Source organism: Gopherus flavomarginatus, chromosome 1 (genome assembly GCF_025201925.1).
Source record: "Gopherus flavomarginatus isolate rGopFla2 chromosome 1, rGopFla2.mat.asm, whole genome shotgun sequence".
NCBI classification, from domain to species: Eukaryota; Metazoa; Chordata; order Testudines; family Testudinidae; genus Gopherus; species Gopherus flavomarginatus.
Window position 1 is genome coordinate 158,858,444 of NC_066617.1, and position 19,729 is coordinate 158,878,172.

Sequence of the window (19,729 nt, forward strand, 5' to 3'; positions counted from 1 at the left end):
TGGGGTGCTATAAAATAACAAAAACTAACTTGAAACTGGAGGCCAGACAGGTTTCAGGCTGTTGACAGAAATGGGCGAGGGGGAGGGAAAGAAAAAATCCACAAAGAATAGTTAGTGATACAATTGAGACAGATATGACCTTATTGCTATACCTACCAATTAAAAGACCCTGAACGTGATTCTGAAGGCAGCGAAAGATAGGCAGAAGGATCCTGCTTTGCAGCTGGACATGCTTGCTTTGGCCAGTAATCTGCCAGATAGAGCTCTCAGGTAGGTGAACAGCTTCAGATCAATTCCCCATTCCCATGTTTGTAGCTATCATGTGTTTGACTAGAGTTTTGGGTAGGGGGAGAGTGGATACTTATATTTAGTGTGGTTAGTTGTTCCCACTCCAAGTCAAGTCACTCCAAGCAGTAGTGAGTGTTCTCACCTTCTTCCACCCAGAGCTTTAAGCAAGTCTAAACCAGCCCTGGCAACCCCATTAAAATGGGTTCCTGACCCACAGTTTGAGAACTGCCAGCATAGAGGAAAGTATGCTGTGCTAATAGAATACAGCTAGGAAGGAACTTCCATTATAAGATCCTATTTTTCAGGTGCCTACAACTTTAATCTGACATTTCTTCTGTTTGTTCTCACTGATGAGGTTTGTGTTTAACCAGACTTTCCAGATATACTAAAATCTGTTTGAAGAAAGATGGTATTCATGAACTAAGGGTTTTTTTAAAACTTTTGTCACACATCTCACTGTTTATACTTTAATAGAGCTCTGGATTTCCCCACAGAATTATGCCTTTGGCTTGAATACATTTTGTTTACAAATAAAGTTATACTCTTGCGGGGAGGGATAGGTCAGTGTTTAGAGCATTGGCCCACTAAACCCAGGGTTGTGAGTTCAGTCCTTGAGGGGGCCATTTAGGGATCTGGGGCAAAAAAAAAAGTTAGGGATTGGCTCTGCTTTGAGCAGGGGGTTGGACTAGATGATCTCCTGAGGTCCCTTCCATCCCTAATATTCTATGATTCTAAAAGTAAAACTGGGTGGAGGGAGGTGGGGATGTCAGGACACAGCTCAACTGACTGACTGGTGGAAGGACAGCATACAAGAAACACTGGAAGTGGGGTACAACAGGGAATTGTTGTAGAGGTTAAAAGTAAAACCAGAGAGGGATGGTCTTTAAAATTTCCCTCTTGATGTATTGGACCAAACCTCAGGACTTTGATTGGGATAGGCAGCTAGGAAGTAGAAGCAAAAGAGACTAATTTAGGGTGGTAATTGTATTTTACTTGGGGCTGAGTGTCCAACAAATTATCATAGTTAAATTGAAAAACTGTCTCCCTTTCTCTCCTCCTTTCTTCCTAACCATTTGAGATCTGTAGGGAGATACCCACTACAGTTAAAAATGAACCTGCTGTCCCATGGAATAAGGAGAAATGGATGCTCAACTACTTCTGGCACATATTAATTGTATGTTACCAGTAAGAGTAAAAACCGATGTAATATTTAGAGGCTTTGTAGAGGCTGTGCAATTCAAACTGAACCTTGACAATGCCTTTATCTGCTCCATTCTGCTTCCCGCTCCTCACTGGCCATAATGATGAGATTTTAGTTCACCTTCAAAATACCACAGTTCCACTAACACAAATTTTAACCAACAAGAATATTTTGCGAACACTCTGTTAAGCTCTCCTGGTCTACTTTATTTTTCCATTGCTGCTGATCACCAGGATTGCATTCATATTTGCATGGTCTCAGTCTAGTGGATGTGATTCACCGCCATTGAATGAAACTGTGGAGAGTAAGAGGAGGCTGGTTAAAGAAGAGCAAATTTTGGTTTGTAAACACCATGGTACCTTGATGATCAGCTCTGAGTAGTAAAATGAAGGACACATACAGGACTGTTTAACAGGGTTATGGTTAAATGTTTCTGCAGACTTTGTGTGTACAGTCCTCAGTATTTATAACATCCCCTCTAGGGTGTGTTTACACAATGCATGGAGGGCACTGAGGAACATTCTCTGCATGAAATGATGGGTTTTCCCATCCTTGGTTTTTGCAATGGCCCAGTGCTCTTTTGCAGGAGTAAGGTTTTAAGCAAAACCATTTTGGCACTTCCTCACACAGTACATCCTACAGTCACAATTGCACCAATGCATTCTGGAATTCCTGAAGCACCTATTCTCTTTCAAGTGGCTCTTGCATATGCCCACTCGTGATGCACCAGCCATGTGCATCTCAAATGGTGGGACCTTGATAGTGGTGTCAGTATGAGTGCTCATATACTCCTCTTGCCCTACATTCCACATTGTATGGATGAGGCTTTAAAAGGGGTGTGGTGCATTGGCTCTGTGTTCCGTCCAACTCTGTGCAACTGGAATGAATCAGGAATCTACCCAGACCTTATGTTTGGATCTTTCTCTTAGATAAAGCCAAGTTAGTTACGAAATGCTAGTTTTAAATACAGTTACTGGTTTTAGTTTAATTAGCTTTTTTTGTGTTAGATAGCGTAGCATTCAGAAGCTTTGGGTCTGTACTAAGATTTGCTGCCAGATCCAAAAATAAAAACAAATAAAGCTTTAAATCATGTGGATTCTGCGCTTCAGTCTTTCTAGCATTGGATGCTCATACACTGTGTCTTGCCTGCCTTAGTGAAAGACATTCACCCTCCAGGTGCTCCATCTGCAACATCTTTACCCTGAGAGTAGAGAAGAAGAGACAGAATGGACTACAAGTAATCAACTTCAAGGAAGCAATTACCGCTCTACCTACCAGATGGGTAATATGGTCGGTTCCAAGGAGTGATATACACCAGTCTTGGCACTGGACGTATCGAAGAATGAGTCATTTACGTAAACCTACGTATCAGAAATCTACGGAGAGAGCCATCGGTGAGATTGCAATCAGTCACAGCTTCTGTGAGGAGAGCCAGTCCACAAACAAGAAGCTCCTCAGATCCTATTACACTGGAGTCAAGTAGAGGACCATGGTGTAAAGACTCTGGAAATAGAGCTAAGAAACATGCAGCTATGACACCAGATCCAGCTGTCACTCTGGTTGCCAGAGACTTTGATCCAGTAGGAAAATCGAAGGATCCAAAAATTCACTTATCAGGACAAAAAGAGGCAGCAGAAGATAGTGTCAGATCCAAGTATCTGTTCCGATTCCCTTACCCAACCCTCTTTGATGGGACTGGCACGAATCCATCATTCTGCTCCAGTGCCGCCACCTCAATCAAATTTAGAGAGAGAACTACTACAGAAGAGAAGGAACTCGTCTCTAGATTTGACTGTCGTAGGGAACAGAAGGGTAAAAGAACAACAAATGTCTTCTCCTCTTCTATCCCCCTAAAACAGCATTGGTTCCCCAGTAGGTTTCTTTCCTATATTGGATCCAGTACTATCGCCTCTTGGCTCCTGATTGTGTCTAAGAATGGCAGGTGCCATCTTTGTTCTATCCACCATTAAAGAGAAAATGATTGGGCTCTCAACCTTTCTCAGAGAACCCCCGTGGTGGGATCATATTATGAATTGGACCCAAATATGGACTACTGGCCTGATGGGAGAAATGCCCCCATGGCACAGAGATGGTCTTATTGGTCAGCTCCATCTTACTAACCAGATCTGCAGCACTAAGGGTATAGTGGATATCTTCAGTCCCCAGCACCATTGGAAGCAGGCCCTACAGAACTAAAGATACAGGATCTATTGATATCACATAGAAAGGAGACCAGTCTCCTGCTCTAATGCATGACTCTTTGTCTGATGTAGAGGAACAGATCACCCTTCAGGAGTTTGAAGAATTATATCCTGAAACTGACAGTGGATATCTTCTGAAGAGAACCTAGGTGTCTGCACTGCCACATCTCCATCAAGGGTGAACACAGCCTTTCAGGTATTAGCTTAGTTTATATCATTTACCCGGCAGGGAATTTCTTTCATACTCTCCCCGTGCCAGATTCCTTAGTAGTGGAAGCAGCTGTTTAAAGATCTAAGAGTGGTTCCATTTACTTTACTTCCTTGGATAAATACAAAATTATGATGGATGAACTGGGAAGAACAGTTCTCTTCCATGTAAAGCTTAAGGGTTGTGAACTACCAAGTTGTTATGGCACATTACCAATACTATCTTTGGAAGAAAATGTCAGCCTTTACTAAAAGGCTGTGCCAGATGAACAAAAGAAACTTGCTTATGCTTTTGCTACAGAGAGCCAGCAAGTAGTAGTAAAGCATGTACTGCAAGCATCTTTTGATTCTTCAGAGTAGACAGCTAAAATTATAGTATCTGCAATTCCTCTTTGATATGTCTTGCTCAAATTTTCTAGACTACCCCAGGAAACTAAAGCTGATATAGAAGACTTTCCCTTTGAAAAAGGTCTATTTAGTACCAAAACTAATGACTTTCTGGAGAAGATGAGGAAAACACTTTATGCAGGAAGACCTTTTGTCATTGATCAGCAAGCCCAGAGAAGACAGTACTACCAGTATTTAGATACCAAAGATAGCTTCCTTCATTGCCATCTTCCCTTTTTTTTCAATACAGAGGATATATTATTACCAACAGCAATATCTTCCTCAACAGTCTTTCCAGCAGAGGAGAAGAAACTTCAAAACAAGGGCAAGAGGTAAGCAAACATCTTTGGCAGCTATGGTGTCAAACCTTAGCCCACAGGTTTGAGGCATTTCATGACTGCAGTCCAGTCTTGACCGATGCTTGCTTTTCCCTCTTCAGAGAGCTACTTTATCAATATTTCTGCTATTGAACTTCTATAACTATGGACAGGTGGATTTTAGAATTCATCCGAACTGGGTATTTGATTCAATTTGAATACCTCGCCTCTTCCAACTCACCTCTCTGTTTCTGTTCAGGAACCTCTCTCACAAGAACCTGTTTAAAAAATGAGGTTCTGGCTCTACTCAAAATGGGAGCTGTAGGAGAGGTACCAGGGAGATTCAAGGTGCACAGGATTTTATGCAAGGTATTTCATAATCTCCAAGAAAGATGGAGGCCTTTGAATGATTTTAGACCTCAGGAAACTCAGTACATCTCTCAGGAAGTTCCATTTCCATATGCTAACCCTAGCTCTGTCATACCCTCGCTTTCTCCAAAAGATGGGTTTTCAGCAATTGATTTGAAAGAAGCCTACCTTCATATTGCTGCAAGTCATGTATATCAGAAGTACATTTGATGTACAGTGGAGAGAAGACTATTTTCAATACAAGGGCCCTCCATATGAACTTTCTCCTGTCTCATGGCATTTATTAAATGTCTCTTGACAGGGCAGCTCACCTAAGAAAAGAGGAATTTTTGTTCCTGTATCTCTGATTGCTAATAAGGCCCATCAAACGATTATCTAGTCATTGCCATCCTTTGCATGTGTACTCTCTTCAGAAGTCTAAGTTTCATGATAAACCAGAAAAACACCCACTGATACATACAGCCTTCTCAGAGAATCCTTTTCATAAAGGAGTATGCAGAGGCCACTCAAAGAAAAAATGAAAGTTACTTGTAACCAAAATTCTTTGAGGTGGGACTCTGCATATTCACACCCCCTACTCACCTTCCCCTTTTCATTGGGAGTCTTAATTATAACCTCCACCAGAGGAGGTGGTGGGAAGGAACTGAGGTGGCCAGAGCTCCAAAAGGCTCCACGCTCCAGAAGGCGTTGCTAGCCAGGTTCCACCATCTGAGCTGCACGTGGCTAGTGCATCTCATGACTGTGTAGGACGTGTCTTGAACTTCAGTTACAAGTAACCAACATTCATTTTCATAGTGCTTGGCGCCATTCCTGGGAGCAAGGACTTCGGGACAGTTTCAAAATATCTAGATTTTACTCGTTCCTCTAGATTTGATCTAAAGGCTATCCCAAGCAATGCAAACTGCTAGGACAACCAATACTAGCAAGTTGTTTGGTGTGGGTGTTGTGTGTGGATGCACAAAGTTGTACCAGTGTGGCAAGCTCAAGGGTTCCATTCAAGAATTTGTCACACTGCCTCTTCACCTAATATAGACAGGACTTTAGAAATCTGACATGGAAGTACTTTTATTTGCTGTGTGTGTTTTTCTCTCTGTCAGCCATCACTCCTTGTATGGTTGCTTGTGAATGCTGGATTGCTGTCATGAATATTCTTTACAAATAAAACATTTTGTATTTGAGAGGTCAAGGAATATTTGTATAACAGATTACACTGACTTAAACAAAGAAGTGTTGAGGTTATGTGGAAGGGAAGAAAAGTGAAGTCCAACTTTTAGGCCTTACTTGTCTTGCCATCATTGCTTTAAAATTTGTCTGTCTAGTTTTTTTATTGGTGAGCTGTAGAATTCACTCTGGCTTACTATGTAAGTTTTTTAGTATGCTAATGTCTCTCCCACTCCTCCTCCTCCTCTCCCCCCCCGCCCACACACATTCTCTTTGTTACAAGAAGTTGTACGTTATACCTTGTCTGTTTGTGTTCCAGTTGTACATGTATCAGCTGTTCCGAAGTTTAGCCTATATCCATTCCTTTGGAATCTGCCATCGGGATATTAAACCACAGAACCTCTTGCTGGACCCTGATACAGCTGTCCTAAAACTCTGTGACTTTGGAAGGTAAGTCTGTCTCTTTGGCCTGATATGCAGTACACATAACATTTATACTGGCATAGCTGAATTACTTAAGGATGTGATTTTTCATTACTGACATAATTATGCCAATATAAGTCCTGATGTAGACACACTTATGTCAGTATAAAAGTGCCAGTATACCTTATGTCTCTTTGGGTACTACAGAAGCACTTTTATGCTAGTATAAACTGTGTCTTCACTAGAAGGGCTTGCCAGTGTAGCTATGCCAGCAAAGTTTTCCTAGTGCAGACAAGCTCCTTGTATTCCAAAGCCTGGTTAAAACTAATTTATCTGAAAAGAACCATGACCTAATTCGACACAGAGACTTTTTTTATATCACATGGAACAGTGTCTTAATAGGGTTCCCTTCTAGTTGGGGAAAGGGTGAGCAACAGAGGCTTTTTATCTCAATCCTCCCCTTTTTCTGCCATTTGTGTGTGTGTGTGTGTGTGTGTGTGTGTGTGTGTGTAATTAACTCTGAGAGAGAAAGAGATTGGGTGAATGCAAGAGGATTCACAAAGAAGGGGAATTTAAAAAATCAAAACATTGTATAGGTATGCTTTAAAAACGTATACAGATGTGTAGAGAAAATATAGTGGCTAGGAAAGAACAGCTATCTGAGTTTAACTGTTGGGTGATGGGTGTGATATAGTAACCCCAATAGAAAAATATAATGCTAATCCAATACTTCTTGAATATGTATGTTCTGAATCCATGGTTATACCAATTAGTATAGTATTTCAAATACCAAAGGATTTAATCAGCTGGAGGTAATAGACTTTTAACTAAGGGTCTTAGATACTGAGATTTACAGGTCTTTTGTCAAAAGGCACATTCTTTTTCTGGTATCCATAGAGCAGGATTGTCACTAGATGCTTAAAGCTGTAAATGCCTTTACATGGGCAAGATCACTGGTAGAAATCAGGAATCCACTTTCTTTCTCTCTGAGTCCCTTACCCAAAATGCCCTTTAACTGTAGTAGACTTAAGTAACTTGGAGAGTATGTGTGTATGAGATGTCACCAGAGCAGTTGCTGCTAAACTAGCCTGACTATTGGAAATTGGAACTTTGAGTGGTGGTTGAAGCGCTATAGATTCATGCACGGTGGTTCATGAATCTTTTCCTGAGATTAACAGAAGACTGTTAAAATAAGAGTGACAGACTAAAACTTTTTTTATAGGCAAAATTAAACTAACACTATTTAGCTACATAGGATGCTCCATGGAAAAAATAGGAGTTTCAGATCAGGTTAAATGAGAGAGACTAAATATTCGGGGGATGGGTGGTTGGGCTGTTTGTTAATGTAACTGAGCGTTTGATTTGAATTGCTTCCACAGCATATGGACAGGATCAGATTACCAACTCTTTCAGCTGCATTGCTTTTTTGAATGATGATGATCCAACCCAAAATGCGTGTTAAAGTATAACTCACATGTTTAAGACACAAAAATCTTTTTTTAAATGATTACAATACATGAAGCTAACACCAAATGAGAAGGAATCAATGACCTTAAGGCAAAACAGGGAGAATGCTACTTTTAGAATTTGACAGATACTAAATGTTTTGTCTGCCACTCTCCAGAAAGAGCCCCATGCCAGTTAACCCATATTGCTATCATTTTAAAAACAAAGTAATCAGGAGCATTCAGTAGAAGCTGTTGGTTAGATTGGGGCTAAATTCTGAAACCTGGAGTGAATCTTCTCTCAAGAATATACATTGGGGTTTCATATGGTCCAGGAGACTGCAGAAGGAGAATTAAAGATAGAGAAAACTAAAGGATGAGTTGAGAAGGGAGAAGAAAATATATGGAAGGAGATAAATCCCTAGATTTGCATCTAGCATGAGAGTGGTCAAATATCCAGTAAAACACAAAATGTATAATGTTTAAGTATACATTGAAAACATGGCTGTGAAGTTTACATTTCTACTTATTTAATTTTGAAAAACCCTTTTATTTAGAATATAAATGATTGCTCTAAAGGCACATCAATGTAATTTATACTAACTGGAGCAGCAGTAGTAACAACTCAGTGCCCTGCCATGTGAGGGGATCTTCATTTGGATCTGAGCTTGTCCAATTGTCCCTTGATTTTATATATGGTTGCATTGTACAAAAAGATGCTGTGGGCATAACTTGGCTGTGTTTGTTTAATCATTTCAGCTGTGTGGCACAAACTGGTTACAAAACTATGATTATACTGAAGTGTAGATAGCACTAGCCTCTGTTTGCCAGAAGCTGGAAATAGGCAACAGGGGATGGATCACTTGATGATAACCTGTTCTATTCATTCCCTCTGAGGCACTCGGCATTGGCCACTGTCGGAAAACAGGATATTGGGCTAGATGGACCTTTGGTCAGACCCAGTATGGCCGTTCTTATGTTCTTATATCTTCTAAAAGCTACTGTGGTTCACACTTTGCTTCTACTGCGTACCCCATATAATGTTTTCCATCTATATCAACTAAAGCTGTGGGAGTCAGCAGGCAATAGATATGTTCACTGTCTGATGTTGCAAATAAAACTTCTTGAGTTGCTTCATTTTCTTCGGTGGGGGGATAACTTGAGGTGACTGCTGCTTTGGCAGAGGCACTTCTGCAGCAGTTTAGGGCCCAGGCCGACATTGTGCAGTGTAGACAAAGCCTTAATGTTAAGTCAGGGCAGAGCCCATTGTCAGATGCCTGCTGCCTGCTCTTTCTCCTGTTCGTCCCACTGCAAAATATGAAAATAACCTACCATGCTTCCCTGAGCAGTATAGAACCAAAGGAGTGCTGATGTGATCATAAAGAAAGGTGATATTTAGGTTTGAGTGAGTGAGTGGTAGAGGGGTTTGAACCTCAACAGTTGACTAAATTGGACTGAACCATACTCTGTCAAGCCTTTATCCTCTGTAAATAAATCTTTGCACCCAGCATAGTAGTATAGTGTTATCCAGGAATATGAACCTATTTGTCTGCTGGATTGTGTGGCCAATGTGTTATCATAAGATAACTGGCTGCTGGTTTGAGTGGGTTTGACAGTAAAAAAAGTGACTTTGTCGCATGCATCTGTAATGGGTAAGACCCCCATGTCCAGGATGCTACCTGATGTACTGGGGTTTCACTGAGCTTCTCCTGCTCCACCAGCCTGGATTCCCTCTCCCTGCTTTGCTGAATCAGGCTCTCTGGCCCCTGGCAGCACACACAGACAGGTAGGGCCACACCCTGCTGCAGAGACAGACTGAAGTCAGCTTTGTGTGAGAGGACTCCCGCAGCACTCACGTGCACACCCCTTTCGGGAGGTAAACCCAAAATAATACAGTCAAACCTCACAATAATGCGCCCTGCCATAACGCAAAATCGCATGTAATCTGATCACAGATTGGCTCCCTTTAAGGCATAATACAGGTAGGTACTGTACCAATGGTCCCCAACACTATGGCAGGGGAGAGAAGCTGCAGCCCCGCACCTGCCGGGGACAGAGAACTCCTAGGCTGCGGGCGCTGGTGCTCTCTGTCCCCGGCTTCTCTCCAGCTTCAAGAGGAGCCGCGGCTCCCCGCCTGCCGGGGACAGAGAACTCTGGGGCTGCTGGCGCCGGTGCTCTCTGTCCCTGGCAGGCGCGGGGCCGCAGCTTCTCTCCAGCTTCAAGAGGAGCCATGGCGCCCCGCCTGCAAGGAACAGAGAACTCAGAGGCTGCTGGCACCGGTGCTCTCTGTCCCCGGCAGGCGCGGGGCCGCGGCTTCTCTCCCACTTCAAGAGAAGCCGCTTCTCCCCACCTTCCGGGGACAGAGACCTCTGGGGCTGCGGGCGCTGGTGCTCTCTGTCCCCAACCGGTGCAGGGCCACGGCTTCTCTCTGGCTTCAAGAGGAGCCATGGCTCCCCGCCTGCCTGGGACAGAGAACTCCGGAGCTGTGGGCACTGGTGCTCTCTGTCCCCGTCAGCCGTGGGGCCACGGCTCCTCTTGAAGCTGGAGAGAAGCCGTGGCCCCGCATCTGCCGGGCACAGAGAGCACCGGTGCCCACTGGAGTTCTCTGTCCCTGGCAGGCTGGGAGCCACGGCTCCTCTCTCCTGCTGGGCACTAGGGGCACTAGGCGGCGCACATCGATGCACCACGTTGGGGACCACTGACAAACCCCACTATACCGCGACCCTGCATTTAACGTGATGGAAGTTTTTGGACCCCAAACATCGTGTTATAGCGGGGTTTCACTGTACTGTCTTGCACTGTATAGCAAAATCTGCACAGCACAAGCTCATAAAATGTCACACTCCTCTTCCTCAGTGTGAAAAGAGGATAGGCATCACTTCTTGTCCCCTCCAGTTAGATTATATAAACTGGGTTTAATAATAAACAAAACAAATTTTATTAACTATAAAAGGCAGATAAGTGATAACAAACAGAACAAAGCAGTTTACTAAGCAAATAAAACAAAACATGCAAACTAAGCTTGATTCACTAAAGAAACAGGTTACAAAATGTAATTTCTCACTCTAAATGTTGAATTAGGCGGGATGCAGAGTTTCTGTAGCTCAGAGTTCGTTATTTCTCCTTACAGACTGGACCCACCTCTGTCTTTCTATTCATGTTAGTTCCTTTGTCCCTTCAGGATCTTTCAACACTCCTCCTTCTTGAGCAGGCAATGGAAGAGAGTCCCATTTGCCTTCCTCTCCACCCTGAAATAAGATTTACATAAGACAAAATCTTTTGTTTCCCAAACTTGACCCCCCGCCCCCATTCTTTTAGTGGAAAGTTACAAGAAGTCCAAGATAATGTTTAGTATCTGGTGACAAGACCACCTGACCTAGTGGTGTCACAGCTATGTCCCAGGATGCCTCCCAGGAAGGAAAGAGATTAGGATCTTCACAGTCTTGTTGCTTCTTCCTAATGGCCCATCAAATCCAGTGGCCTGTTGACCAGTGGGTGTCTTCCCAATACACACCCAGTTGTAATTGTTATTAGTCCATATTCCTAACTTTAGATACAGAAATGACACAAGCATATAAATTGGATAATCTCATTCAGTAAATCATAACCTTTCCAGTGATATCGTACGAGGCATCTTGCATGAAGCATATCTTAGTTATTCCATATTCATATCATAACAATATTTCTATGAAGAATATGGATTGTAACATCACAGCATCAATTCAGAATAGTTTGGAAATGGGGGGTGGGGGAAAGAGAAATAAAACTAAGTTTGCCTGTGCTGAAGTGTGGTAAAATCTTCTGTCACTGAAGGAGATCTCTGTTTTGCTTCTCTCTAGTGCAAAGCAGCTGGTTCGTGGAGAGCCTAATGTCTCTTACATCTGCTCTCGGTACTACAGGGCACCAGAGTTGATCTTTGGAGCCACCGATTATACCTCCAGTATAGGTATGTATATCTTTTTGTGTATTGCACTCTGTACTGACTGCACTGTTTTTGATTGCTTTTATTGTGAACAAAATAGATTTATAAATAAGTTTATAACTGTCCCAAAGTGCTCAAGTGTGACCGTTGAAAGGAGGACCTGGTTATAGGTGGTGAAAGATGGTTCTTGAAGTAAATGCATGTCCGTTCACGTTTCTGAAGTTATCACAATATGATTTTCTAGCTTCTAGACTTCAGTGTGGGTTGGGAAGTTATTTGTGTTTGGCTAAAAGTCAGACTTCAAATAGCTGGGTTTTTTTCCAGCTGTCCAGACAATTTCAGTGGACCAGTTTTCTTGCTCAAGCGTTTGGTTGAATTTTATTAATTATTTTTAATAATAAAGAAAATGAGTTGGGTATTGGCTTTACAGTGTCTTGGAAAAACTCTGGGCAAGGATCTGTGTAGTTTATAGGACATGAAAAAATCTCAACAATTTAAATCAAATATGAAAAAGAATAATATTATCTGTGTAATAACTTACCTACTTTATGCTGACCCCACACCTCAAGTTTTAAAATGTCAAAGATTATTTTTTTGTTTAGATAACTAATAACTGCATCATAGAAGCTGTCAAGAAAGCTGGCACCTTTGTCAGCCAGTGTGAGAAGACTTGGGGCTTTTGGTACCTATGGAGGCATAGGAGGCAGTAGATTTCTGCTATAATGAACAGCAATAAAATAGCTAACAATGTTGGTAGTTTTGGTTTCTAAATCACAGAATACACGGGGACCCTGTCTGTGGGCTGGCATTAAAGAGGTCGTAATTCAGATCTCAAGCTTCCAAGTGATTATTAGTGTTTTCATATGGGTCTTGTCTATTCCAAGTGATTATTAGTGTTTTCATATGGATCTTGTCTGCACCAGGAGAAGGAGGTGCTTTTAAAAACATACTAGTAATCACATTTTAAAATATTTCTTAGTACCTAGTGTAGGCAAGATGTAACACCTTTAAAAATGTTAGGAGGTCATGGTCAACCCTGGGAAGAGTCTAGGACTGACTGTAACCAGTTAACGTATTTTAAAGGTGTTAAGCCCTGTCATACACCAAGTGCTTAGTGGTGTTTAAAAACTAATTTAAACAAGTTAACTAATGTAATTTTTTTAAATCTTTTTTCCTAGTCTAGACAGCCACAGGCAGCACCCCCAGCTTTTGCTTAGATCTGTGATGTATCCAGTAGAAATACAAGCACTTAGTTTCTAAAGACTGCACATGCCATCACTACTTTTCTCCCAAATGAAGTGATCCAGTTGTATATGACATAACCGCACATGAGATCACAGGGGATTCATGAACAAGCATTAGGTGCAGACGCGCTCTGGGGAAACTAATATTCTGTTTTCAGGCAAATATTCTGCTGTAATGAAACAAATATTGTAGGCGCCACTAAGAGAGACTGTTATAGTTTAAATAAGTGTTTTTCAACATTAAGTCTTTCTACATGATAGTGCTTTTCAGAACTCTCACCTTTTCTGAAGTCCTTGCTTGGTAATGTTTTCCATGCTTGATTTTTCTTTGGAGATGAATTTTTGTTTGCAAGTTTGAGCCAAATCGATGCAAAATTTTTGGAGTTCTGGGCAGGTTAAACACTGTAAAAAAAATATTCATTTGTAAGTGCTGTTGTAGAGGTTGATAAATATGAAAACAATCTGCATGAAATTGACTGTTAGCATTTAACTTGAAACATAATACACAGCAAATCCTTGCTTTCTTCCACCTCAACTCCCCTACCCCCCCCCCAAAAAATAATAAAAAATAAAAATAAAAAAGAATCCTTACCTTCATGAAGAGGAAAAGGTTTAAAATTACAGGCATATCCTGAAAATTTAGTTTCTCCAGTTTGGCTGCATTTTGCAAAATACTACACATTTGGGGCTTGCCTTTTTTTTAAACCCAATGCTAAGAGTCTTCACGAAGTAAACAGATACACAGCTGCCAAGCTCAAAAACTCTTGAAAGGCAAAACAGCAACAGCAAAAGTGGGAACTCGCCCTCCCCTCCTTCACTGGCTTCAGTGAGGAGTGAACTTCAAAGCCAAAGTGCAACTATTTACATACCAACATAAAAGCACAGATCGTTTTTGTTAAAAGGAAGAGGGAAAAAATTAAATCGTATCTTTCAAAAAAGTCATTAATATTGCGTACTTTAAGTAACAGAAAAGTCAGGAAATGCTCTAGTACTTCCAAAAACAGCATTAACTTAGCCACATTATACATATGTATATGTTTTCTTTTCCTGTTTTTCTAACTGAATGTGTAGCATAACCCTGTTTTCTTGCTAGGATAGACTGGATCCTGTAAGCATACGAACTGGGCAACAAAACCAAGTAAATACTGCCATCAGAATCTTAATTTTTGCACTTTCTGACTTTTAATTGTTCCTGCTTAATGTTATGTTAACCTGTTTTATTGCTTTTAATAATATATAACCAGAAGTATGTTTCAGGAGTAGAATGTTTTCTTCAAAGTTTTCCACGAGGCATCAGCTACTCTTGAATGATAGTGGTACTCCTTAGTGCAGCTATAGTAACACGATATAATGCAGCAACCATTGGAACTGCTCCTGTTCCAGATGTGCTTCTCAAACCCATTCTGTAGCTCTGCATGTAAATGTGTGCATAAAGAGCAGACACAAATGTACAATGAGATTATGGTGGCACAAGAGCAACAGTCCAGTCTCAGTGCATCACACCCACGTCAGTGGTTGGTTATGATATTCTGCATTGTAACTAACATGTTCTAGTCTGCCTATTTTCGGTATCTAGGTTGTAGTCTACTTGTTAGCAGGGCTGGTGTAAGGAAGTTTCGTGCCCTAGGCGAAACTTCCACCTTGCTCCCTCCCCCACCCCGAGCCCTGCGGCAGCTCCCCCCCACCCCGCGGCAGCTCCTCCACCTGCCCTGAGGCGCTCCCCCCCATGGCAGCTTCATTCCCCCCCCTCGGGGATCCATGCAGCACCTCCTCACCCCAACTCACCTCTACTCCGTGTCCTTCCTGAGCACGCTGCCCTCGCTCTAATTCTCCTCCCCTCTCAGGCTTGCTGTGCCAAACAACTGATTGATAAGCCTGGGAGGTGAGAGAAGTGGAGCAGAGACCTCTCGCTCGGGGAGGAACCGCTGTAAAAAAAAAAAAAAAAATCGGGGGCACCTCTTTCTGATGCCCCCAAATCTTGGCGCCGTAGGCAACTGCGTAGTTCGCTTTAATGGTAGCACTGGCCCTACCTGTTCGCTATTTAGTGTCATCATGACTGACTTGGACATACGAGAATCTAAGTTTGGGTATAAGACAGATCTTTTTTGACTGTAGTGATCAGGAATAGAAATATAAACAATCTCTTAAAAAAACAATTTCTTCAAAGTGCATGACATCAAGGAAGTTGATGAAATACAGTGTAAAAATAACATATTTTAAAAAAAGCTGTACGGATGCATGAATCCTGTAAATGACCACATGATTACATTGTCATCACTTTCTTCATCACCTTATCCCTCAACCTCTGTTTGTCACCTCTTGTCCTTATCTTATGTTGTAAGTTTCTTTGCACTGACACTCCATTTAAGTTTTGTAAAGCACCGTGCAAATTTATGATACTGTATAAATAAGGTTACATGTCTTTCATGGAGGTCATGGATTTCGTGACTTTCTGTGACTTCTGCAGTGGCCGGTGTGGCTGAGCAGTCTCTAGCCACCACGCCCTCCTCTCAAACAGCAGTAGTTTGGGTGTGGGAGGGCTTGGGGTTGGGGTACGGGGCAGCACTTACCTCAGGGGCACTCCCCTGAAGCGGCCAGCATGTCACTGGAGCTCCTAGGTAGGGAGGCCATGGACCTCTGTGTGACAGCCCTGCCTGCAGGCACCGCCCCTCGCAGCTCCCATTGGCTGGGGTTCCCAGCCAATGAGAGCTGCGGAGCCAGTGCTCGTGGTGGGGGCGGCACATGGAGCCCCCCTGGCCTTCCCTCCCCCTAGGACAGTGGGTCTCAAACTTTTTTTTTTTTTTTTTTTTTTACTGGCGACCCCTTTTACACAGCAAGCCTCTTGAGTGCAACCCCCCAATAAATTAAACACTTCTTTATATATTTAACACCATTATAAATGCTGGAAGCAAGCAGGGTTTGGGGTGGAGGCTGACAGCTCATGACCCCCCATGTAATAACCTTGCGACCCCCTGAGGGGTCCCTGCGCCCAGTTTGAGAACCCCTGACCTAGGAGCTTCTGGTCCCTGCCCTAGGAGATGCCAGCCCTGCCTCCCATGCCCCCCCAGCATCAGTGGGAGTCCTGGGACGCCCTGCCCCCCACCACCTGTGACACACCCCAGGCTGTCCCTCCAGAGCACCCTTGGCCCAAGTTTTAGTTAAGGGTATATAGTACAAGTCATGGACAGGTCACAGGCCGTGAATTTTTGTTTACTGCTCGTGACCTATACATGACTTTTTATGAAAATACCCATGATTAAAACATAGCCTTATGTATAAATAATTACTGTTTTGGTACTGATTCTTATTACAGTTAGATGCCTCAGTAGATCATCCAACAGCCCTGATTATATTATTTAAATAAAGAATTAGACAATTATTCTTTCTAGTCTTTAAAATAATTTGTTGCGAACATGGATAAAGGTACATAAGAAACAGGTTAGTAATGAAGCCGTGTGTATGTGAATAAGTGTTCCTACACTAAGACTTTTAACAGAATTTTTAACGGTATAGCAGCTGAGTCAGCTGTGGACATGGCCAGTACTTAATAACTGTGGCAACTTAGCAGGGTTTTGCTCTGACGAGTAGTTTAGCTGGCAGATGGTTGTCTTCTTGTAACCATTTTGCAAGAGATTCTCTTCCTCTCTTCTTTCCCCCCCGCCCCCCCGCTCCCCTTTGCAGTGTAGGCTCAATCCCTTAACTGTATATGTGGTTTAGTGGCTGCACCTTCCTTACAGCTCTCTGTGTCAGAGGGCACCCAGAGTATATTGCATCCCATGATCCTAGTTGTGTTCTGTGTGCTTGTCCTCTGAGTACTCTGACCCTTGCAGAGGTACTATGGGAGAGCTGCCCAGATTTTCCAAGAACATTCTGATACGGTCAGGAAGTGTGGGGTGAATGTACAAACATATGATTGTTGTTGTGAAAAAAGCTGCTGTGTGGGCACAACTTTGTGTATTGTAGCCAGGTCAGATGAATTTGTCATGTACTAGTTACAAAAACACAGTTGTACGTGTAGTGTAGCCAGAACCTTTGAGTCTCTAGTGCAGTTCCTCACTCACTGTGCTAGCAGGGGATTGGGAGCATTCCAGAGAGAACATTTACAGCCACTGGCAGGGGAAGATTGATCTGTGTGGTCATATCACAGACTTCTGTTGTGGCTATCCAAAACCAAGGGGTCACAGAGTAGTTTAGATTGAAGTTGTGAGAGAGAGTGATAGATTCATCTTTTAAAGAGACTCTGAAGAATATTTCCTATGGGTGTGCTAGACCAGACAGCTGGCAATGAGACTTTTGTGAGCAGTCACTTTCAAGGTAAAGCAGTGAGCCCCAGCTGCCACACTAATAAGATGTGGTTTCCTTCCGCACCTCATCAAGCAATAATTTTCAGTGCTGAAAATAAGTATGTGCTAACCTGTTAAAATTGAAATAACTCGTAATATTAGATTAATCTATTTGTTAATTGAAAAGGACAGGGAAACAGTGATAGATGAGTATAAACAGCTGTTGTGGTTCTGATGACTTCTCAGACTCTTCAGATTCTTCTTCAAGTGCTGGTCCTTGTGTGTATTCCACGTGTGAGTGGGCATGTGTGCCATGTGTCTGTCTGGAAACAGTGTCCATTGGCCCACATGTGCGTAATAATTCTTTGTGGTGTTCTTCTGGTGATTGCTCATGTCCATTCCAAGTAGGGGTGTGTGCGTTGCATGCACAATCGTCAGAAGGCTTTTCTCTAGCGCTACCCGTGGGGTTGGCTGTGGAGCCCCCTAGAGTGGTGCCTTCACGGCCGTGTATATATTTCCCTGCCGACCCGCCGCCTCTTCAGCTCCTCCTTAATGCCAGTGATAGTCATTGGAGCAGCTCCTCTCTTGCGTTTGTACGTGATTCCCTAGTGGACTCTTTTCTTCTCTATCTATCTGTAAATAGTTTGTATAGTTGTAGTTAGTTAGTTAGTACAGTTAAGTTTATGTTGGCAGTTCCCTTTCCCCCCTGCCCCAAATCCCATCCCATCCCTGGGACCAGAGCATGCCTCGGTCTCAGGGCTTCAAGTTCTGTGGGTCCTGCCTCAAGCCTATGCCCAAGGAAGACCCACATGACTCCTGTCTCAAGTGCCTTGGAGAAGGCCACCAGTCCAACAGGTGTAACATTTGCAGGGGCTTTAAGCCCAGAACAAAAAAAGAGCGGGACTTTCAGCTGACACTCCTTCTAATGGAGTCAGCCTTTTGCCCCCAGGTGGAGTCAGACCGGGCACTTCGGTGTGTAGCGTGCCGGCCTCAGTGTGGTTAATCACAAACATCAAGGATACGCCATAGAGTTTCTTTCCCTCCCTTCTTGCAAACTCCCTTCCCAGCCCCCCTTCAAGGACCATTCTCATGAGGTGATTCTTAACTAGAAGCAGACTCCCTCCTCCAATGAGGGGCAATAGAGCAAGTGTCACCTCAGTCTTGAGGGAGAGGGTTTATTCCCTTTATTTCTTAGTCCCCACAAAAGTCAGAGGGTGAAGACTCAGTCTAAGACTTCTGCAACTCAACCAGCTTTATTCAAAAGTTGAAGTTCGTAGTTCACAGCTTTCAATGAAGGGTATGTAGATATTCATTTGTCCTACAGAGAGTTCCTTTGGTTTCTAGTGGATCAGGAATATTTACAGCACAATATCCTTCCCTTTGGACTAGCGGTAGCATCCAGAGTATTCACAAAGGTCTTCTTTGCGGTGGAAGCCCAAATGAGACATCAGGGTTACACAGTTTTCCCAGGTCTTGACGATTGGCTCCTAGGTAGGTTAGGTTGATGACTTTGTTCCTGCTCCATCTTCTAGCGGCACTGGGCACTTGCGTGAAGAAAGAAAAGTCTATTTTAACCCCTACATGGACATTAAATTTATCCAGTGACACTGGACTCCATTTTGCAAGAGCTTTCCGCCCCATGGAAATATTTCAATTAATGAGCAATCTGATAACACAGATTACTTGCCGACCAAGGGTTACAGTCAGAGCGTACCTCATGGCCTTATGACACTGTTCACCAGACTTCATCTACAATGTCTACAGGTCTGGCTTTGGTTGGTCTACTCACCGGGCAAGGATCACCTCAGCACCAGAGTGACTGATTCCCCCTAGAGTCATCAACTCTCATACCTGGTGGTTGAATCCAGAACGAGTGAGAGTAGGCTTCCCCTTCAACACTCCTGCCCCTAGTGCCACCATCATAACAGATACATTCTTTCTGGGTTGGGGTGCTCACCTGAACACCCCATGTGGTACAAGGTACCTCTGCCCCACAGAAGGCCAGACTGCACATCAGTCTGCTGGGACTAAGGAAAATCCACCTGGCATGGAGGGCTTTTCTCCCCCTTACGCGTTCACTCCATATCCAAATAATGTCAGACAACATCACCACAGTCTTTTACATAAATAGGCTGGAGTAATATCTCTTCCCTTCTGCCTAGAAGTGGTCAGGCTTTGGAACAGGTACTTCAGAAACCACATCACCATCCAAACCACATACCTTCCAGGTGCTCAAAACTCTTTAGCAAACAACCTGAGCAGACATTTCTCTGGTGATCGC

The 19,729-nt window shown here is 43.0% G+C and overlaps 1 protein-coding gene across 4 annotated transcripts in view; it reads left to right on the forward strand.

Annotated features, from left to right (window-relative positions):
* Positions 1-19,729, forward strand: part of GSK3B (glycogen synthase kinase 3 beta) — a 256,101-nt gene that overhangs the window by 149,221 nt on the left and 87,151 nt on the right. For all 4 annotated transcript variants that reach the window (XM_050959745.1, XM_050959759.1, XM_050959735.1 and 1 more), the window contains exons 5-6: positions 6,451-6,581; positions 11,839-11,945. In XM_050959745.1, the coding sequence (XP_050815702.1) occupies positions 6,451-6,581; positions 11,839-11,945 (238 nt within the window). The remainder of the gene's footprint in view (positions 1-6,450; positions 6,582-11,838; positions 11,946-19,729) is intronic.